The sequence below is a fragment of the Barbus barbus genome (genome assembly GCF_936440315.1).
Source record: "Barbus barbus genome assembly, chromosome: 24".
NCBI classification, from domain to species: domain Eukaryota; kingdom Metazoa; phylum Chordata; class Actinopteri; order Cypriniformes; family Cyprinidae; genus Barbus; species Barbus barbus.
Genome location: NC_136752.1, coordinates 26,993,716 through 27,017,386, shown reverse-complemented (window position 1 = coordinate 27,017,386; position 23,671 = coordinate 26,993,716). Strand labels below are relative to the sequence as shown.

General features: G+C 35.0%; 2 protein-coding genes across 6 annotated transcripts; one reads left to right on the top strand and one right to left on the bottom strand.

Annotated features, from left to right (window-relative positions):
- Positions 1-219: 219 nt before the first annotated feature.
- LOC306844364 (trifunctional enzyme subunit alpha, mitochondrial-like) lies at positions 220-11,038 on the bottom strand. Of its 5 annotated transcripts, none has more exons than XM_079376447.1 (21): positions 10,792-11,038; positions 8,909-9,109; positions 8,087-8,128; positions 7,932-8,002; positions 7,087-7,220; positions 6,867-7,005; positions 5,824-5,943; positions 5,633-5,735; positions 4,834-4,956; positions 4,626-4,744; positions 4,496-4,552; positions 4,160-4,269; positions 3,942-4,076; positions 2,780-2,951; positions 2,600-2,686; positions 2,355-2,495; positions 2,206-2,274; positions 1,593-1,788; positions 1,243-1,357; positions 1,017-1,162; positions 220-863 (listed from the first exon to the last, which is right to left on the bottom strand). In XM_079376447.1, the coding sequence occupies exons 5-21, from the start codon at positions 7,197-7,199 to the stop codon at positions 718-720; spliced, it is 2,091 nt and encodes a 696-aa protein (XP_079232573.1). In that variant the 5' UTR covers positions 7,200-7,220; positions 7,932-8,002; positions 8,087-8,128; positions 8,909-9,109; positions 10,792-11,038; the 3' UTR covers positions 220-717. The 5 variants fall into 5 exon arrangements, with proteins under 5 accessions (XP_079232573.1, XP_079232569.1, XP_079232571.1 ...); XM_079376443.1 differs by having other exon boundaries at positions 8,909-8,975; XM_079376445.1 differs by having other exon boundaries at positions 10,941-11,038.
- A 192-nt stretch (positions 11,039-11,230) lies between these two features.
- Positions 11,231-23,402, top strand: LOC306844175 (trifunctional enzyme subunit beta, mitochondrial-like). Its single transcript, XM_079376126.1, has 16 exons — positions 11,231-11,345; positions 12,428-12,504; positions 12,626-12,667; positions 12,864-12,954; positions 13,897-13,941; positions 14,096-14,195; positions 15,223-15,310; positions 15,571-15,758; positions 16,733-16,913; positions 17,640-17,761; positions 17,896-17,975; positions 20,290-20,337; positions 21,080-21,167; positions 21,292-21,366; positions 22,534-22,698; positions 22,779-23,402. Exons 2-16 carry the CDS (start codon positions 12,438-12,440, stop codon positions 22,812-22,814), a joined length of 1,416 nt encoding a protein of 471 aa, XP_079232252.1. The 5' UTR covers positions 11,231-11,345; positions 12,428-12,437; the 3' UTR covers positions 22,815-23,402.
- The last annotated feature ends 269 nt before the right edge of the window (positions 23,403-23,671 follow it).

Below are 23,671 nucleotides of genomic sequence, written 5' to 3'. Positions count from 1 at the left end.
CAGTACTTGTTCTTGCCAATGCATATTAGGCTTGACAAATAGCCGCAAATTTGTTTGAATACGGTTTTAAACAGAATTACGGAGGCCCTAAGGGACAGGATGATAGAAAAAAATTAGATGAAGGAACAATTATACTTTAATGCTATCTCGTTTCTCACAGAAGCATTCAAATATTGAGAATTAAATATTTAGAGAGAATTAAATCCTTTGAGATAATACTCAGACAAAAGGTTACAAGTTTATTATAGCAGAACCATATGCAAACATACAAACTACTATACTATACAAAAATTACAGCAAATAATAACTGTGCAAAAGTCTGTGTCTCAGCTCAACCTGGACATAATCAGAAGCATGTTGGTTAGAACAAAAATGAAGCTGCACCATTCAGAAATGTGTCTACAGGGAAGTGATGTTAGGAATAATGCCAATAAATATGCTACCGTTAAATTCTTTAAAAAAAAAAAAGAGTATAATTTTGTTGAGCGAGCGCAAACCTCATCTTTACAGGGATTTTACATAGATACCCTTTCTTTAATCACATAAATAAACTGACAAATTATGTAAAGGCCAAGTTAGAAAAGATCTGCTTTGTAAGCCACAAATGATAAAACACAACATTGAGGATTTGTAAATAATGCACTACTTTAAGTGAGCGAAGGTGACATTTTATAAGATCCCAAACGTTGAGGTCAGAAAATTATAACTGGCAAATGTTCACTTGTGAAACCTCTTGCTGGAGTCTTTGGCGTGGTCGAGGAGCAGCTGGCAAGGAGTAAACTGATTACCATAAGCTTCCTCAAAGTGCTTCATTTTCTGGACAAGTTTGTCAGCTCCGTATGAATCAACAAAACGGAATGGGCCTGAAATGTGGGAAAAAAGTGGGTTGTGAAAGTTTACTTTGCAGATCCTTAATTATCCCCAGGCACAATGTGGTGTGCCTCAGGGTTAAGTGCTAGGCCCGCATCAGTTATGATAAATCACTTTAATTACAAGGTGTGTAATGTGTTTGTTACCTCCCAAGCATGGCGGGAAGCCAAGTCCAAACACAGCTCCAATGTCTCCCTGCACGGGGTCTGGAAGGATGCCTTCCTGTAGACACAGTACGGTCTCGTTTACAAAACGGGACACGAGTCTGTACTGAATGTCCTCATCGGCAGAGCTAAAGAGACAAATAGGAGAAAATATGAAGGGTTTCTTCTGAGGCTTTAAGATGCTTGTAAATCATGAAAACCAACTTACACAGCAGGGGGTGCTGTTAGCTTGAAGCTCTTGAAAATATCTTCAGCTCCTGAGTTCACCTTCTTTTCTTTCGACTTTGCTCCGTACACGTAACAACCCTTTCCAGACTTGCGTCCTGAAGTGCATATATACATAACCAATAACAATCTGACTACTGAATTCAAATATGACAAGAATAGCTCTGCCTTTTTTGTTATAGTGATGATGATCCAGTTTCTGAAATTTAAGGCATTATTCCCTGAAAAGTCAAATGCACATTTATGTTTGGGTGAACTATCCCTTTAACTTGCCATCAAATGTTCTGTAAGACCGAACTGACAATTTATGAACACAAAGCTGTACAGATGCACCTTTGAACCCTTTTTGGACCATCATCTTCAAGACCTCAACATTTCCTCCTCCGAATCGCGTTCCAAAAGCCTTGCCAAGATCCTCTGCAACATGAGCCGCCACGTCAATACCGACCTCGTCAGCAAGTGTCGCCGCGCCGACAGGAAACCCGAGTCCTGTTGTCAGGGAATCCAGTTTCTTGGGCCCAACTCCTTCCTTTAGCCAAAGTGATGAGACAGGAAGATTAGAGTTGGCTCGTATAATAAAAATAGTTTTGAACATACCTAAATATCATTTTTTATACCTGTTATAATGTTAAAAACTATTTCTGTATCATATAAATGCTTTTCTTTTGAACTTTCTATTCCTCAAAGAACATTGATGATGATAATAATAAGAAAAAAGGATTTAAGCAGCAAATCAGCATATTAGAATGTTTTCTGAAAGTTCACGTTATGAGACAAAAAAAAAAGATTTGGCTCATATAATAGAAACAGTTTTGAACAAACAGTCCAAGTTGTGTGGTTCTTCATAAATACACATTTTAACCATAAACAAGCATTCAATCTTTAATTGGAAAAAAATAAAGATTGTTTTTCCCTGCATAAGCCATTCAAACATGTAGGAATTTACCTGCAGGACTCGAATGGCCTCGGCTAACATAGGCGCTAAACAACGAGTGGTGTAAAACCCTGGACCATCCTGATGAAATATACATACAATATAATCACTTACTGTTGCACAGAAAAATCTGAAACTATAAAAGCAGAACGTCTTCGTACCCCCACGACTATGATGACCTTTCCCTGTTTAAGTCCAACAGCCACGGCAGATGCTGTTGTGTCTTTGGAGGTTTTATTGGTGGTGATGATTTCCAGCAGTTGCATTTTATCCACCGGAGAGAAATAGTGCATCCCTATCACCTACATAACACACACATAGTTCAACATAAAGACTTTCACAATCAATCACTCCTTCAGTACTGACTAATAACAATCAAACACATTTAAAACACACACACACGCACCTTTTCAGGTCTCTTACTGGCTGCTGCGATGTCTTTGATGGGCAGAGCGGATGTGTTGGTGGCAAAGATACAGTGAGGAGGAATCACCTGCACACAGGACAGGTATGATCAGTAGTGTATATATTGGGAAGGCTGTACTGTATATTGCACTAAGCAAACCCACACATAACTTGAACTTACGGCCTCAACCTCCTTAATCACTTTATGTTTGATTGACAGGTCTTCAAACACGGCTTCAATAACCATGTCAGCATTCTCAAAGCCACGGTAGTCCAGCTGTCCTGACAGCAATGACATAATCCCATCTCTCTCGAATGTCGTCAGACTCTTCTTTTTTGTTTTGTCATTAATGCTGAGGAAAAAAAAAAACAGTAAAATATATTTAGCAGGTTTAACATAAGTTTAAATATTTAAAATGCTTAATATTATAAATATGTATATATATATAAGCACACAATATATATATTAAATGGATTTAATATATTAAATCTTTTTTTTATTCAACCTTTCGTCCACGTTGAATTTCAATGAAATAAAATAACAATTTTAAATGATTTTAAAGTTTAGAAAAATATCCACCATATAACAAAAATACAATTTTTACCCAAAAATATTTTTTTTTCCCTGGTTGAATTTAAATAAAATAAAAGATTTTACAATAAATAAATACATTTATTTATTTATAACAAAAGAAACATATTTAGTCTTTTTTAAGGCTGAATTTAAACTGTTAAAAAACTGTTTAAAAACAAATTACTAAAATATAAAAAAAATTAATAAAAACGAGTTTGAACTTAAACACTTGAAACTAAAATCAACTTGGAATTTTTTTTTTTTTTTTTCAATAAATGAATAGAAAAAATAAATGAACAATTCATTTATTTTTTCAATAAATGAATTGGTTTCTTTGTTCAATAAACAAAGAAACCAAAATATCTAGCCAAAATATCTTAAAAAAATAGAATTTTTCATGATTTTTCCAGGCCTGGAAATCACAGTTAAACCCCCCTGGCATTTCGAGGCTTGCCCTGACTGTGGGAACACTTATAATAACAGGAGACCTTCAATAGTTGGACATTTTGATATTTGTATTTATTTGTGTTTGGATTTTATCAGAGCAACAGTCTGAATTAATAGGTGTTTATGCACAGAAAGATCACAGCGCTGACATCTGGTGGCTCTCAGCTCTAATAGTGTCTTTCTAATGGCTCGGAGCGCAGCGCCCTCTGCCGTCTCACACTATGACCTGCAGCTGATGAGACTGCAAAGTGGGTTCGGAAAACAAACTGCTGCATATTTCTATCATCATGTTGAAGTATATATGTGCATGTGCTTCACCAACCCTTTGTACACCTGTTGTTGACCTCTGGCAAGTCCTTCCTCTGTCGTGTCTTTTAAGATGGTGGCCACACCTTTGTCTATGGTCACCTGAGCAATACCTGCTCCCATAAGCCCCGCCCCCAGGACAGCAAGCTTTCTAAAAAAAGTGAAAAGCACAATCATTTGTTAAATTCAGGTCCTAATGACATCAGATCACTCAGCCCCTCCCACCAGACTCACTTCACGTCTCTCTCCGGCTGCCCAAAGAGATTCTTTTTGCAGGCCACCTGACCATAAAAAAGGCCAATCAGAGCTCTGGACACTGATGTCATCGCCAGCTTGCCAAAGTTCTAGAAAACAGACGTGAGGTCATACAAGCTGATAAATGCTCAAATATGCTGTTTTATTTAATTAATTAAATCAGATGACAGAAGGCATGTAGAAGATTGCATACAACAGGTTTTTCAGCAAAGATTTTATAATGTTGATCAGTTAGATGCCTTGTAGAAATGTGTATTATTTATGATACAGGAGGCTTTATAGGATTAAACTTGTAGTGAAAGTGATGATACTAACCTCAGATTCAGCCAGATATCCAGCAGCGTTTCCTTTCTCAATGCCCGTCTGAACACACTAAAAACACACAAAAATGTGTGAGTTCATGAGGGTATGAGCGTATACGTGTCCTGTTCATGTGTGTGTTTACCTCTATAATCTTCAGTGGCGCAGGATAAAGCCCATTACTTTGTTTCATGACTTTATTGTGGACAGTTTTGTAGATCTGTTTCCTGACCGGCGGCAGACCCATTACGAAATCCTGGACTTCTGGAAAAACAGATTATAAAACAATAAAATCCTTTAATAAACCGACAAGTCAAGTCTGTCTTAACTTGACACTTATGTGCTTGTCTTACTCTGCATGAGTCCTTTCTTCTTTTCCACTGTGACTTTTTTACCAGCGAGACCTTTAGCAAAATCAACAGCCACTTCCTCCAGATACTCCATGGTCCTCTCCTCTGGACTCTTCAGTCCTGGACCTTATCGCACAAAACACAAACACCTATTAGTTATAGGGGTCCAAATCTGCTCCTGTGTAGAATGTCCACTTAAAATGCTAGTAAAGGTTTCTTGCATCAAAAATATTTTCATGATCATTTTTTCTCTTTTTTATATACTAGCCTGTTGCTACTGAAACCTTTAAGACTTCTGTAAGTAAATGCTATGATTGCTTTTATTTTCCTAACAACTTTTTTTTATGTGCATGCTAAATGAGTAGCAATGCCTTTGCCAACCTGTTTATGCAATTTGGTCTCAATAAATGGTCTGGAGCAGTGCTGTTTTAATTTTAAATTAGCTTTTATTTTTATATTTTTAACTGCAATCACTAAATAGTAATATTTTTTTAATATTACTATTTAGTGTTAATATATTTTATTTCAATTTTAGTTGTATTTATTTTAATACTTTAACCTAAACTTATTTCAGTTCTAACTTCCATTTAGTTTTTTCATCAAATATATTTAATTTAATTAAAATGTTATAGTACTTTATTTTTATTTTGGAAAGGTAGATTTGCACTATGAACATTAGAGTAGATACTATTTTAAAGCAGAAACAATCCTGTTTTCCAAGATAACAGCCTCTTTAATCTAATTACATGATTTGCTTGAGATCGAGGGACTATTTATTATTTATTATAATTGAGTAAGTCACCCAGAGGATCCACCAGCTGATGGACGAGCCCCATTTTTTTGGCTTTCTCTGCCTTTATGTTCCTGCCGGTCAGCATCATATCAAACGCAGCGGGAAGGCCAACCTAAGACACACATTATGAAAAATATCTATCATTTAGCATTAGGGAGCATCTACATATCCCTGACACTCTGAGCCAGTAAACTCCTCACCATTTTGGGCAGCCTCTGAGTCCCTCCGGCCCCAGGCAGCAGTCCCAGCATCACCTCTGGGGTCCCCAGAATCGTCTTCTTACTCTTAGTGGCAATACGGTACTGACATGCAATGGCAAACTGAAAGAACACAAGAAATGAAAACCATGGGGGAATATAAAGGGTTTACTGTCTCATATAATATTATAGTCTGCATGTATCATATTGCATTGTTCTGTTTTATTAAATATGGTAACACCTAAGATAATAGAAATAGAGAACACCTATTCACTCTTAAGACTTCTCCTCTTAATAAACTCTTAATTACTGCTTATTGATAGTAAGTAAGGTTGTTGTTGTAGTAGTTATGTTCAGGTATAGGGTAGAGTTACGAGATCTAAAATATTGTTATGCATTAATATGGGCTGTATTAGTATTAATGAACAACCAGTATGCTAGTAAAATGCATGCTAATAAGCAACTAGTTAATAGTCAGTATGTGTTCCTTAACCTAAACTGTTACCCTAAATATAACCATCAATGAAATATGTGAGACTAAAGAGTGAATTATAGTTAATTGTAATACCTTTTTATTATTATTGTTTTTCATAATTTATACACTTTTTTAATCACTATTATTATAATATTTATTAATATTTTGAATTAGCTTTTTATTTTTCAACTTTTTCATCTTCGGGTGTAATTTTAAATTTTAGTTTATGTATTAGTAATTCTTTTGACTTTTATCATTTTTCTATGTTTCGCACATTTCTTTATTTTTATTTCAGTTTTAGCTGTAGTCATTTGAGTACTTCAACTTCAACTTATTTCAGCTAGTTGCCGAAGAAACATCTCATTTTCTTTATATATTTTATTATTTATATTTTGCTTTCTTTTATTTATGCTTTCCTTCAATTATGGAAAAATGTTTATAATTGTAGTTAACAGTAACAGCACTGCAGTTCACAGGAGTTGAAAAGGCATTTCAAAAGGGATTTATTGATGAATTAAAAACAAATAAGAATGAAATAATAAAAACGAATAATTAAAGTTAACATGATCACCTCCAGTCCACCGCCAAGGCAGGAGCCATTAATAGCAGCCACAAAAGGGATGGGAGATTTCTCTATCTGCTCAAACATCTTCTGTCCTGCCTGTAACAGTTTTGTCACTTCCTCTGCTGTCTTGCAGGCCTGAAACATACTAAAAGACGGAGACGACGATGAACGCCGAGTCTCTATAAACGGTTTGAACAATCTGTGTGTGCGTGAGAGAGCGTGGTACTTGAGGTCGGCTCCTGCGATGAAGCTTCCTGGTTTACTGGAGATTATAACGGCGCTCTTTACCGCTGAATTCCCCCAAATCTCATTGATCACCTCCACCAGCTCTGCCTGCATGTGCCTGCCAAGAGTATTCACCTACAACACAAAAAAATTACAAATAATATACATATAATAAAATCATTTAAAATTTTGAGGTTAGTAAAATGTGTTCTTTTTTTTGTGTGAAAAAAGTATTTTATGCTCACCAAGGCTGCATTTGTTTATTTGTTTAAAAAAAGTAACAGTAAAAGCAGTTATATTATGAAAAATTATTACAATTTAAAAAGAACTGCATTCTATTTTAATGTACTTTGAAATATAATTTAGTAGAAATATAATTTAATTTAATTTATATATAACATATTTATATTTATGTATATTATAAATTACATACAAGTATAAATATATATATACACATACACATTTTTTTTTAATTATATACATAAATGTGTCTTTATATATACATAATAAATAAACACAGTACACACACATTATAGAATGTAAACATCAACTTTTATTTTGAATGCGATTAATCGTTTTGCAGCCCTACATTCTAATATGATAATTTGCCACTCAATCAATCAATGTTGAAAACAATTGTGCTAATTAATATTTTTGTGGAAACCATGATACATTTTCAGGATTATGAATAGAAAGTTAAAAGGAACAGCATATATTTGAATTGCAACATTATAAATGTCTTTACTCTCACTTTTGATGCATCCTTGCTGAATAAAAGTATTTATTTTAAATCAATAAACACTGATATTATTACATCCGAGGAATTAAGGGAAGAACTCAACACACCTTTGAGGTCGGATCATTGATTCGTACCACAGCAACACTATCCTTGACCTCATAACTGACATGAGTGCGAGCTGCAGACAGAGAGAGACATAGAAGTGATTAAAAAGAAAACATTAAACATGTCTCTATTCATCTATTCTTATTTTAATAGTTACCCAGCACAGCGGATGATACGGAGAGACTCCTCTGTCCATGACCTTTGACCCAATACAAAAATAAATACGATCACACGTCTACAGTTCCATGTCAACCTTTCATGCAAAGTCAAACAGTCCTTCATACACAGAGGTAATTTTCTTTTAACAAAGCAATACTTATGAATATTGTAATTCACAAGCCTGATTGTTCATGATTAAACAAGCGATTTATTAACTCTTAATCTGTATTTTATCTTACAAAATGCTGCTGTAAATATGAAATAATCCAAGTTAATAATAAACAATAATAATAAAGATCGCTATGTTGTACATCACACAGCAGTTTTAAATATAATATCCTTTATTAAATTTAGGATCTCTATTGAAATGCATGTAACAGGTGACACAGTGACGTTTGGCCCAGAATCCTGTTGTCGTTGGAGACACATATGACCTCCGCCCCAGTTGCCCCATTCAACCCCACCTGTCACATTCACATGACTAAACACACACCGCGTGTGAGTACACTTGCCTGCCTGTGTCTAATCAGAGGTCAGCAGGTCACAGGAAGTTAAAATAATACAAGAAATCATAAACTTACTACAAACATTGAACCTAAATACATCAAGATTCATGGAATGATGCATAATATAATATAATATAATTAGTGCTGTCAAACGATTAATCGCAATTATGATTAATTCTCATGATTAACACTCATTGGCCTCATCCAGGATGGGACGATTCTGCCTACAGACAGACAACCTGGAGCTCAACACGCTCAAAACAGTGGAGATGATCGTGGACTTCAGGAGAAATCCCCTGCACCCCCTGACTCACCATCATGGACAGCACTGTGGCTACAGTAGAGACATTCAAGTTCCTGGGATCCATCATCTCTCAGGACCTGAACTGGGACACTCACATCAACTCCATTGTAAAAAAAAAAATCCCAACAAAGGTTGTACTTCCTTTGCCAGCTGAGGAAGTTTAAACTGCCACATGAGCTGCTGAAACAGTTCTACTCCGCCATCATTGAGTCTAAATATAATATAATATAATAATGAACATAATTACATTATAAAAAAAAAAAAAAAATATATATATATATATATATATATATATATATTTTTTTTTTTTTTTTTTTTTAAGTGTGTGTATATATATATATATATGTATATTTGTAGTGTATACAGACAAGGATCTGTGTGTGGTTTACTATGCTATGCTATATTATGCTAATTTCTCGTAATGAGATACTTTCTCGTAATAATGAGAAACTTTCTCATAATAATGACTTAGTTTCTCGAAATAATGACTTACTCCACGCATGCGCAGTGCAGGAGCGGCAGTACGCTAGCGACATCTGCTGGTCAAAGCCATGCAGGAACACCGCAAACATTGCTTGTTCTGTAATCTAAAGCTGTATAATCTACCATTAAATAACGATTTCAGATAAATTATCTGCATGTAGTCTTTTGTTACTCTGCCAGACAATGAAGTTCATGTCTTCAGATATAGAGGAATATATTCCAACAAAAATCACAAGCATTTTATGAAAAAATGAAAGCCATTACACATATAAACTTAACGAATAGATGTTCATTTCGATGATTTGTTAGTTTTTATTAGCTGTCACTTTCATGCATCACATGCATAAGCCCACAATGTTTATACAGTAGTTGTTCGTTACCATGGCAACCGTTTGGTCTTCAGCATCATACACCACTTCTTGCAGGACATGTGAACGTGAAAAATGCTTAATGTGGCTTAAAGTACAATGACTAATTCAGGATACAGTATTATTGATCATGCATACAGGCAAGCATAAGAACCCAGAATTTGAACACAACACACAAAATTGCATGTTAAGCATTTTCTATAAACTGTTATAGAAAATGCTGCATAAGAGTTGCTGTTTTGCGTCGCATTCATACTTTGGGTCCACCTGAATGCCTGTATATACAGTATATGTTATCATTAAGTTATGTACTGAATTTGGGTCAATCTGTCTTTGTACTTCAAGCCACGTTAAGCATTTCTCACATTAAGTGTTTGTCCTGCAAGAAGCGGTGTGGGATGCTGAAGACCAAGCGGTTGCCGTGTTAACGAACAATGATGCTTTGTGCTTTTGAAATGAGATGGCTTACTGTATGAAACATGTGATGCATGAAAGGGACAGCTAATAAAACTAATAGATCAATGAAATAGACATCTATAAATTAAGTTTATATGCGTAATGGCTTTCATTTCTTCATAAAATGCCTGTATTTCTTTACTGAAATATTAGTCTGGAATGTTTGAAGCCGTTATTTAATGGTAGATTATACATCTTTAGATTACAGAACAAGCAATGTTTGCGGTGTTCCTGCATGGCTTCGACCAGCAGATGTCGCTAGCGTACTGCCGCTCCTGCACTGCGCATGCGCGGAGTAAGTCTTTTTTTTTTAGAGTAAGAAAGTTTCTCATTATTTCGAGAAACTAAGTCATTATTATGAGAAAGTATATAATTATTATGACTTACAGAATTATATTTTTTCTTAAGGTGGCGGGAACGGAATTCCATACACAACAGCTGTAAAAACTGTAATATTTTGGATACTATAGTTGCCATTGGACATGAATTACTAGTTTATATTATTAATCGTGTATATATAATTATAATTAAACATGGTATAATTTATTTATGATTTATTATTATTATTATACCTGTACTGACTCACCTGAGCTGTCAAAACTAGGTGAAAGTTCATTCCTGCAGGTCACCTCATTCAACCTCTCTTAATCTCACTCAGAAGCGGATATATGCAAGTACAAGTACAGTATAATTTAATAAAATATATATGTAGACCAAGTACATGAAGTTTGTCACCTGTTATAGTTTTTAAAGCTGTGCAGCCGCTCCGCGTCAACAACAATCTCGCGCTCGCCATCCTTCTCAAAACTTTACCGTGAACGCGCGCACGCACTGACAAGCGCGGGCCCGTGCAGCCGCCATTGGGGCAGCCAACTTAGCGCCTTTAAATAAAAAATAAATCTTATCTCACTTAGTGTATGTAATAAACTTGTAGATTTATGTATGTATGTATGTGTATATATGTTAACACAAAGTCACTTTTTAATAAATAAAGTAAAAATCCGCCGCGGCTTTTTTTTTTTTCCGCTCAGGCAGTGATTTACGGGGACGCGGGGTCCTGCGGATCGTGCACTGCTGTAGTCATTAGACAGACGCGAGACGTTAAACATCACACTCGCTCAACATTCACAACAATAACAGGTAAAATATGACTTGTGCGCTTATATTATAACACACATTGTGTTTATATGATGATTCCTGATGAATATCTTAAACTGTGTTTTTAGACATGCGGAAGAATGAATCCGTTTGCTCGTTCATGTGCGTTAAAGTGTTTTATTATGTCTCGTTACTGTGATTTTACGGTCATGTGTGGTTATATCATGATTAGTGTTGTTTTATAATGATGTCAAGATCGCAAGCTGCTGTTTAATACCTTTGCATATTTGTCCTTGTCCTGTCTACTGACAGAAGTAGGTGACGGGTCACACACACACACACACACACACACACACACACACACACACACACACACACACCAGATCAGTGTTATGATCTATGTTACTGTATTATCATTACTAGATACTTAACATATTAATGTCAAAAATGGATAGCAACATTAAGGGCATTTCAAAGCTACCACCTATAAAATGCTAAATATCAAAGCAAGTGTAGTTATTTCAAAGAAAGATAGGGCTTTAATGATCTAGCAGTAGATATAATTTTAAACATGAAGACAATCAGTGTTGCTTGTGGTTAGTGCAGCATGTTGATAGTTAATGTGGTGATGATATACACCTGTGCTTCCAGTGCTTGGACACCTTCGTACATCCACTAAGAGTCACCAAAACTGCTGATTCAAATATATTGGGGCTTAAAAATAACGAATAAGTGTGAAGCTAGTGAAGATAAAATATCCTGTAGAATTTAAGTGCAGATTACACTTAGTTTTGATATTTTGTTACTTAATGTTTAACACTTTTGAAGGCCACTCATACACTCCAGTTCAAATATAAATATATAAATCAAATATAAATATATTTTATTATACAACACTTACATCACTGTGTGATAACAGTACATTCAGTAGGACAATAAAACATTCCTTTGTTATGCTTAACTAATTTCTGCCAAGTTTTTTCACTGATCTTTATTTATCTTATGAATGGAAACTAAAACAATTATTCCTTTGTATTTTCATCCAGATAATGAGTGCTTTGTTAGACAGAGAAATGATTGATGGTTTTGAATAATCATTCAAAATTTTGGTTCATGTCTTCCAGATAATTAAAGATGGCGTCTATGTTGTTGACTTCACTGAGGAGCAGCCCATTGACATCTGTGCAGGCTGCTCAGTTCGGTAAGGCGTCCTGGGACTCAGCAGAGCTAAAGAGCACTTCACGTTATGCGGATTACTGAGGATTTAATGTCATTATCACTTATTAAAACGGTATGACTAACTGCATTCTCTTTCTCTTTAGCTGCTCGTTCTCTCAGCACATCTGTTCATCTGCAAGCTCAAGGTACTGTGTGTAATGCTTACCAGTAATCAGTCCAGCTATTATCCATTTTGCTATATTCTGCAAAGGTCGTCATACTAAATAAAAGAAATAAATGCATTTAGAGTAAAAAAGGAAAATGCACATTCCATTTTCCCAATACAGCTGTAAATAATGTTTGTTGGTCTTGTCCTTTCTGTTGTGTTTTGTAATCACACAGCAAAAAGCAAGAAGACTCTGGCCAAACCAGGAGTAAAGAACATCGTTCTGGTTGATGGCGTCCGAACTCCTTTCCTCCTGTCTGGCACAACGTAAGTGAGAATGTGTTTGGGATTCAGATGAGCATGAACTCAGAGACATGGCCTGACAAGTTGCACTCGTTGGCTGAGACTTTGTGAATCAGACTTTGTAAACTGAAATAAAAGCAATTGTTTAAATAACACAATAGTTTGTAGGGTGCAGAAAGGAGATTAAAGGAATAGTTCACCCAAAAATGCAAATATGCTGAGAATTTACTCTCAGGCCATCCAAGTTGTTTCTTCATGGTGACCGATTTGGAGAAATGTAGCATTGCATCACTTGCTCACCAAAGGATCCTCTGCAGTGAATGGGTGCCGTCAGAATGAGAGTCCAAACAGCTGATAAAAACATCACAATAATCCACAAGAAACACACCCATCAAGACATTTTGTTTAACTTCAAATAGTTGCTTCCGGCTAAAATACGAGTCCTTTATCCATAATGTTGCTTTTTCCAGTGAAAATTCATCTTATCTGAGTCAGGAGAGAAATATGCATAGATCAAGTAAAAACAGTTCGAACTAGCCGTAAACAAATATGTGGGTGGATTTTTATGTGACAACAGTTTATGGACTTTTTCACTGGAGGAAGCGTTATTATGGATTATTCTGATAGGCCTATTTGATATTTTGGCCAGAAGCGATGATGGGGTTGTTTCTTTTAAATGCACAGCTTTCCGCTTCATAAAGACGTTAATGCATCAGACCTGGTTGCTTCAGTTTTTTTACCTGTTAGTAAATGCCAAACAGCAAAGGTTAAGGTTACAAAATCCAAAACTCTTTGGCAACTCTTCACGCATTACGCTGAAATGATTTACAAATGAAAGTTTTAGGCTGAATTAATTGCAGATTTAGGACAAACTCTAGTCAGAATGTTTTAGGAATATAAATGCAGTGCTGCCTTGCGAAAAACTGAAGAAATCTTTCTTTGTGTCTGTGCTGTCTCTGTTATTAGATATGCGGATCTGATGCCCCACGATCTGGCCAGAGCTGCATTACAGTACGTCACCACACACACACACACACACACACACACACACACACACACACTCACTCACTCACTCACTCACTCACACTCTCACACTCACTCTTTAAGATTTACTTGTCACTGTTATGTTCAGGACTAACTGTCTGTCTGTCTGTGTTTTTAACAGAGGTCTGCTGAACAGAACAGGTCTCCCTAAAGATGCTGTTGATTATATTGTGTATGGAACTGTTATTCAGGAAGTGAAGACCAGTAATGTGGCCAGAGAGGTCAGTCTGTCCTCTAGTCTGTGATGATTTCTAAAATAGAATTTGGATGTTGAAGCTATTTTTAGTTTGTCTGATCTGTGTATGATGATTGGCTGCTGAGAAACATGCTGACCAATGAGAGGTCAGGCATCTGCATAGAGATTTCATCTGACCGCAAAGCATTACTGCAGTGACGGTGTTTGTTTGTAAATTGGGTACAGCAGGATGTTCAATTTAATGCAAGGGCTTTTTTTTCTGAATCAGGAACTTAATGTGTGGATGTTGTCAGCACATACTATGCATCGAAACAAGGCAAACTTATTCACAACATAATGTAATTAATTTTAATGTAATTAAAAGGTTTAAATATGTAAATGTTTAAAAGGAACTTTACAAGTTCCGGTGAATTGTTTTTTGTGGCCACAAAAATAATTTTGCTTTGTACTTTATATATTCACATTGGTTCACATCAGACTTGACAATGAAACATTTAAATCGCACATTGAAATCAAACTATAAATTATGTGCATTATTTTATATAAGATAGATATCCATTTCTGTTTTTGTAAATATATTTTTTAATTTATTTTTTTCCTATGCAATATTATATTTGTGAAAGACATTTTATAGTTTTTATAAATATTTTGAATTGGTTCTTATTTTTATATTTTGCAGTTTTCATTTTATTTTTATTTAAAATGTTATAATTTTTGTGTTTATCTTTTTTCAAATATGTCTAGTTTTTATCCTTTTTTTTAGTTATGTTAGTACATCAAATTAAAATTAGATGATAAAAAAGATATGATGCCTTAACTAACTAAAAAAATGTTTTATATAATTTTTCGTTTCAATTTCATTTTAGTTAAGGTTTATTTTATTTAATGTAACTGAAGTGTTTTGTTGTTTTTTCAGTTAACTATAATAACTCTGGTCCCATCATTAGTGAAAGGACCATTTCTTAGAAGCATTGCATTTGCTACATGGTTTTTGATTATAAAATTATTTATGAAGTTAATTTGGAAATAATTGTTTTAAATGTTTTTTGTAGGCAGCACTTGGTGCTGGATTCTCAGATAAGACTCCCGCTCACACGGTGACTATGGCGTGTATTTCCTCCAACCAAGCAATGACCACAGGTACTGAACACACATTATGTGATGATGGAGGTCATTAACTACATCTATCTATCTGTCTATCTGTCTATCTGTCTATCTGTCTATCCATCTATCCATCTATCTATCTATCTATCTATCACAACATTCTGTACAGCTAATCGCTTTCCCTTAGTGCACTTTAACTGATTGTAATTTAATTATACTTGAACATTCTTCAGCAGAAGGCACTAAACAGAAGATAGTTAATGGACTGAATTATTGATTGTTAATTTTTTTTCTAGCTGTCGGTTTGATTGCTGCCGGTCAGTGTGATGCCGTTGTTGCCGGTGGGGTTGAGTTTATGTCCGATGTTCCCATTCGTCACAGCCGTAAGATGAGGAAGACGATGCTGTCACTCAACAAGGCAAAGACCCTCGGGGCTCGGCTCTCTCTGCTGGGCTCCATCCGCCTCGCTCACCTTTCACCCGAGGTACTACATTACCCATAATACACCTCACTTATTGCCCCCAGTGCGCCTCATGCTACAAATGCCAAATCACAGAAAACAATTTATGCATAGTGCATTTATCACTCCAAATGTCATATTACTCCAAAAGACGTATTATTAAAGCAATCTTTATGCAAAGGGATTCAGGTCATATTTATAAATAATAAATATTCATAATTATGAATATTTTAGAGACATTGAGAACACCCTAGTAACTGCTGAGGTATGCAGCAGTATATCAATTTAGCATTTTGTTAAGCAAATTTTGAATTTCTAATTTGTAAGAAAGAAAAAAAATCCTTACACGTATATAATAATAATAATAATTATTATTAATTTTACATTATTTTATATAATAAAAATAATTGATTATAGTAGTTTATGATTAATAGTTAGTTATTGTTATAAATAGTTTATTATTGTTGTTGTTATTATCATTATTAAATAAACACCATTATTATTTATTCTTTACACACAGAATTAGCAAAAATATATAAACATCTGAAACACCTAATACCTATAAAGACAGTTATTATTTAACTAAACAAAAACACTTGCTAAAGATATTAATATATAAACACATAATTATATCAATGTCATTATTATTGTTTATTTTATTATATAAATATTATTATTATTTACAAAGGTTATTAGCTAAATAGATGGATATTATACGGAAAACAACTAGATTTTAAACAGCTATAAAAAGACAGCTATAAATTCAAAAACAATTTTGAGGGAAAAACTGACATACAGTACATGGCACAACATCACTGATTCTTACTGATGCTGTCACAAGTCTGGTCAGACACTATAGCCAGAGCTATTTGTTTAATAAAATGTTATACATCAGTTGAACATCTATATTTCAGTGTTTGGTTTAATACAGTCCATATGGTGTTGTTGGTTCCCTTCTTTAAAAGCTCTTTAATGTCTCTCTCTGTGTGTGTGTTTAGCTGCCAGCTGTGGCCGAGTTCTCCACAGCCGAGACAATGGGACACTCTGCGGACCGTCTGGCGGCTGCATTCGGTGTGTCGCGTTTAGAGCAGGATGAATTTGCTCTGCGATCTCACATGCTCGCGAAGAAAGCTCAAGACAGCGGGCTGCTCAGTGACGTCATCGGCTTTAAAGTGCCAGGTGAACAATTAACACAATCACAGCAGCACTTGCATTTCAGCATTCCTGCCACAGGATAAAAAATTTGCAATTGTGTGTTCACAATGGTTTTTTCATTAAGTTTATATCTTGCAATTCTGACTTTTCTGACAGAAAAAGTCAGATTTGTGGGAAAAATGCAGAATTGTGGGATATAAACTCAGAATTGGGACCTTTTTTCTGAATTCTGAGTTTACATCTCACAGTTGCCGCAGAAAAAAAAAAAAAGTACATAATTGCGATTTAGCATCTCACCCCATCTTTTTAAAAAATACAATTGTTGGGTTCTCTTTTATTAGAATGGCGACTTTGTCTCACAATTCTAAGTTTAGGCCTATATCTCGGAATTCTGACTTTTCTGACTGAAAAAAAGCAGAATTGTGAAATATATATATAAACTCAAAATTGTGAGGGGGGAAAAAGTCATAGTTGTGAGAGTCACAATTAAATTTTTTTTATCTCGTGGTGGAAACAATCTTCCAGTTTAGATTATTTTTATTAATTCAGCTTGCAGGCAAATAATGAAAGTGCAGTAAGCAAATGATTTGAACAGAAATAAGACTTTTATTAACACTTCTGAGGGTGCTTTCACACATGTCTGTATGGACCAAGCAACAGTATTGCATTCAAATGTTACAAATGAGTAACAGTTTGATTTTTGAGCAGTGCAGATTGTTTTTTAAATGTGATGTGATGTAATTGTCACAGGGAGGGACATTGTGTCTAAAGACAACGGGATCCGTCCTTCCACCATGGAACAGATGACCAAACTGAAACCCGCCTTCATCAAGCCTCACGGCACAGTGACGGCCGCAAACTCCTCCTTCCTGGTCAGTTTATCTGAGTTTCTGGTTTATCCAATTTGTTTTAACAGACTCTTAATTTAAAGAATATCTGTCAGATTTGTCATGAGCTTTGCTCTGTGTGTGTGTGTGTGTGTGTGTGTGTGTGTTTGTTCATTCAGACTGATGGAGCGTCTGCGGTTTTGATCATGTCAGAGGAGAAAGCTCTTGCTATGGGTTACAAGCCTAAAGCATATCTCAGGTACAAAACAAAAATAATGCCTTACATTTAAAACTACCACCAGCAGCATCTCACTGACAACATCTGTTTTCCTAAACAGTTTAGCTGATCTGTCAAAATTTACCCATGAATCAAGTGTATTTATTGAATTTAGGTTGCAAAAATGGTTCAGAAATACTATCTGAAAACCAAATCATTTTTTAATAAACATCAGTGTTTACCACAGAACCGTTGCTGCACTTTATATTGGTCAATGATAAAGTATTTTCACATTTAAAAAAAGATTGCATTTCAGTAAATGTAATTTTTTTTTTTTTTATAAATCATAGTAAAGTCTTTCCATTTTCCAGCTAATCAAGCTTATAGTTTGCTGAAGCTGTAGGTGTCATGTGTAGGGATGCAACGATTATAGATTTTGCTGGTACGATTATTGTCTGATGAATAATCACGGTTTTACGATTATGACGATTATTAGGCATTTATTCATTTCCCAACATTAATAATGTATAAAATCACATGAACACTCTTTAGATGTTAAAGTGTTATTTATTGCTGGCTTTTGAAACAGAAATAACACAGTAACCAACAATACAGCACAAAATAATAATAAACAACAAACAAAAGTCCATCTCTTCCATTAGAATTAAAAAGGTGACCGCTGCTCTGTAAACATCCATGACAGTATTTCGGTCACACTTTATATTAGGTGGCCTTAACTACATGTACTTACATCAGAAAATAAGTACAATGTACTTATTGTGGTCATATTGTATTTTAAAACACTTTTGCTGCTGTTGAGGTGGGATACGGGTAAGGTTAGAGAAAGGTTTGGTGGTATGGGTAGGTTTAAGGGTGGGTTAAGGTGTAAGGGATGGGTCAACAGAGTAATTATAAATGTAATTACAGAAATTAATTACAGATGTAATTACAAATAGGTATTTTTAAAAATATAAGTACAATGTAAAAACATGTGCACAATAAGTGCATTGTATCAAATTATTAATTTAAATGTAAGTACAGAGTAGTTAAGGCCACCTAATATAAAGTGGGACCGTATTTCTCTTTTGAAAATAATGAACGAAAGAACAATAGGTAGGTCCCGTTTGTTAACATTAGTTAAAGCAGGTTAACATTAACTAAAAATGTGCAATAGGTAATTGTTGCAGTAGTTAATATTCTTTGTTAATGTTGATTTAATAAAAAATACAACTATGTTAGTTAATGTTAGCTCCATTGAATTATATTAAGACAACTTTTGATTTTATAATGTATTATTAAAAGTTGAAATTAAGATAGCATTATTAATAAATGCAGTCATTGTTTTTTTCATGTTAACTAATGGAACTTGTGTTACTGAACAATAATAACGAATCAGTCGTTGATGTATAGATAGGCCCGCTGTTCTCTATTATAGATCAGTGGACGGGCCATGTTTTAGCTTAGAAAAAATGTTTGAAAATAAATAGCTCATCAAGTCTTTAAGTAAGAATTATTTGATGCTATTGTGAAGACTAAAGCGAATATAAATATCTAAATGACTGTGAGTGTGAAACATTATTTACACAGTTTTAGGAAAGTAGCAGCTGATTTGTTTACTGGGTTACCGGGGTAACGGCAGCGGCAGCGCCCTCTAGTGGCGAATGTGCGTCATTCAGCGCGTCTTCACTTTAACTCGCTCCGCTTTTCTTCTCATCTGTGCTCATTTAAATTAAACCGTTGCCTTTTTAAAGTTCTTAAGTAATCATATGAGGCTGCATCGCAATTTTTCCATAAATAAACAGAATAAATTAATACGTTTGTTATAGGCTACTGTATAAGTTAGGCTGTTTTGTATTTTGTTTTGTATTCGCACTTGTGCTCCTAAATACATTTTCCAGTTCGCACACATCTATTTTTAGTCGCAAATGCGAGTGAAATGCTCGCACTGTGGAGCCCTGCACACTACTATCGACAGGCATTTCTTTGGTGGAAATAAAGCTTTGCTGTTTAGTCCCTCTGTCACTAATGTAATTAGTGTAGTAGCCTCCCTGTCTCTGATAAGCAGCGCGTCATTTGAAGCTGGTGCACCACTAGCGTGACTTTGTTTTCATTTTGCACAAGCTGCAACAGTTCAGCTCCGTGCAACAGAAACACTCGGTTTTGCGAAACCTTTACGATTAATTAACCGTGACGTTTTAAAGCGCGGTTAATCGCGGAACCGGTTAATCGCTGCATCCCTAGTCATGTGTAGTTTATAGTGTCCCATTACAGCAGACAGACCTCATTTCTACGGCACACAGCGGCTCATGCTGTTGATGCTGATGTTGATATTATGTCTGTGTGTTTTTACCTTCAGAGATTTTGTGTACGTGTCTCAAGACCCAAAAGACCAGCTCCTTCTCGGGTGAGTTCTTGCCTCTTTTCTTCTTGTCTTTCTCTTTCAGGCCTGTGAGGTTCTGTGCTGTGGGTTTTGTTTTTGTTGTGGTTTGGTTGTGTTGTGGCGTGTGAGTTTGTGACTCACATTCATATAGGCTGCAGAAAAATGAGACCCTGTAGCTTAGATTCCTGTTTGAGACATTTTCTGTTCTCTTTTTATATGCTTCATCTTCTATAAGTCATATAAAGATATACACTGTTCCCTAGTTGTCATTCTTAATACAAGGAATTAAAAACAGGGGTAAAGTTTTTCAAATCTTTTTGAAAGAAGCCTCTTATGCGCACCATGGCTGCATTAATTTAACCAAAAATACAATAAAACAGTAATATTGTGAAAAATGTTTTGTAATGTAATATACTGTATTTTAAAATGTAATGTATTCCTTTCAGCATCATTACTCTGGTCTTCAGTGTCACATGATCCTTCAGAAATCATTCTAACAAGCTGATTTCTTATGTTCTGTTTGCGTAATGCCATATTATTTTGATTATTGTTGAAATATGTTTTACTGTTCTAATTTTATGATTGATTATTATGGTGTCTAAAGGAAGAAACAAAACTATAATTATACTTTGTTGTCCAAATCAACTATCAGAGATAATAATCAGTCATCATTCAATGTCTAATATTAAGTGAGATTTAAATGTGTAAACATGCATTTTCTCTCACTCATGACAAACACTCATGTCTGGGTTGTTTTCTCTCTCAGGCCAACCTATGCCACTCCAAAGGTCCTGGAGAAAAGTGGTCTGACCTTGAATGACATCGATGTGTTTGAGTTCCATGAAGCTTTTGCTGTAAGCATCACCTTCCAGTTTTCCACTGATATGGCTTTAAAAATCCTATGTGGAACACTTACTACATTTTGCAGTGATTGTGTGCGCAAATACTTTAGTTGTCTACCTGTTTATTTTTTTACAGGGTCAGATCATGGCAAACCTGAAGGCAATGGAATCTGACTGGTTCGCCCAAACATATATGGGCAGAAAAACGAAGGTGGGTGTGAAATAGTGCTTAATGATCAACCCAAAAGTTGTTTTCAAAATTCAGGAGGGCTTGAATCATGAGCTATCACCATATTGCCCTTGAGCAAAACACTAAACCTCAGGACACTCCAAGGGGATTTGAGCGGTAATAAATATACTAGATGTCCCACTGGGTAAGAAAACATCAACTAAACAAAGCATAATTACAAAAACTAGGTTTTAACGAAGAAAATATGAGTTGCATTTGTCATGCAAACTCACCATTTCTAAAGCACTGATTTATTGTTGCTAAAGGTGACTTGTAAAAAACAGCCCTTTGTCATATTTGCTAAATGAAATCCAAAACGAATTTTGGGGATCTGATTTCAAAAATAGTGCCTGTTTTGCTCGAGCATGTCACAATTCCTCACAAAATATGATGCATTTTGTAGCATTTTTGCTTTCAACAACCATTTGTAAGGTGAAGAAGTCTTGTATTATACCTCGATCAGCAGAAAAACTGCCACAGAGACATGATTCCTGTCTTCCTCTGAAACAGGTTACAACTATATTTTTTAATTCTCAGACCATTTTCAAGTTTATGAATGATTATGAAAACATTATTTTATGCCTAATCCTGATATAATTATGGCCAGTGACAGAAGAATATGCAAACATGACCCTAATGTTTTCTGCTCTGTCTGTGGGTGTTTTACTACATCCAAAAAGCAACAGAAAATTACAGGTTTTGTGAAAAAAGCAAAGAAATTTTATAACTTGTGTTTATGTAAAGTTATTTGACATTAAATTGAGTATTTGAACATTTCTCCTTCTTTGCAGATTGTAAGTTAAATGATACATTTTAAATACTTATAAATTGCAAGGTGTTCAATTGAATTTTGAATTCTTTGACTGCTTTTTTATCTTGATAAGCGCATTAAAGCTGATACAAACAGTATATAATTTGAAAAATCTTCATTTTTATTTTGTGGGAAAAAAAAAACTGAACATGATGGAAAGTTTTTATTGGTATTTTTAAAATTAGGCATTATTAGGCCATTAAAAAAAAAAAAAAAAAACAGAATTATTTTTCAAGATGTAAGCCTGTGAAATATTTCTCTCTGTTGATGAGCCACAGTACTATTGGTGATAGTGATGATAATGAAAGCTCATGTGCATTACTTTTCTGTTTTCTCAGGTTGGTGCCCCTCCGATGGAGAAGTTTAACTCATGGGGAGGTTCTCTGTCTCTTGGACATCCGTTTGCAGCCACCGGCTGTAGACTGGTGACCACCGTCGCACACAGACTGCAGAAGGAGGGTGGTCAGTACGGCCTGGTGGCAGCGTGTGCCGCTGGAGGGCAGGTGCGTAACACTACAGAACCAACAAAGCATTTGCTCATGTGGAGTTATCCTTATAACACTCTCTTGTATGTGTGTTTCAGGGTCATGCAATGGTGATCGAAGCTTATCCTCAGTAACCTTCATACTTCCACAGACTGTAACACATTGCACACGCACACAAACAGATTCTGTAAATACTAACGTGCCGTAATGCCTCGAAATGTTCATGATCTATTCATTATCTGGAGGTTCTTGATTTGAAATGACGCTTGAGATGTGGATGTAAATGTTAACGTAGCTTTACTTGAGAAGGTGTTAAGGAAAAGATCAGAAGATGCTCTACAAGTTAAAAATATGGTATTTTTCCATGCTAAATATAGCACTTAAAACAAGCCAGTTAGATTCTGATTTTACAGAAGGGTAAAATTCACCAAAAAAAAAAATTGTCCTAATTCTAAGCATTCTAATCTCCACATAATGCTTTATTTTATCTATGAAGTTAAGCAACTGGGATCTCTTCTCGCTGGTATTGTTTCATATGGCAACATTAGCTGATCCATTGACCGTTTATGCTGGTAGCTCTTAAGGATTGTATTGTAAGATGGACTGATTCTGTATTAACCATAAAGACTTAAACACGTGTGCCTCAGATTCAAGCAAGTGAACCTCTGGAGAACTTTCTCCGTTTTCTAGCAGTTTGTACAAATAAATATTATTTGAAATCATCATAAGTTGAATGAAATGCCTCTTTTCATACATTTGATAAAGTGATTTCATTTTAAAAATGGTAAACTTTCAATCAATCACACACACAAATATATATTTATTTTACATTTTTTGGGACAAACTTTGGGACACACCTTTCCCTCAAGTCTTTCTTAGTACAATTAGTTTTTTATTTTAATTACACCCTTGTAGCTATATATATATATATTATATGAACTTTATATGATGCTGAACAGCTCTGTAATTCGTATTTTTGGTTCTACTTTTG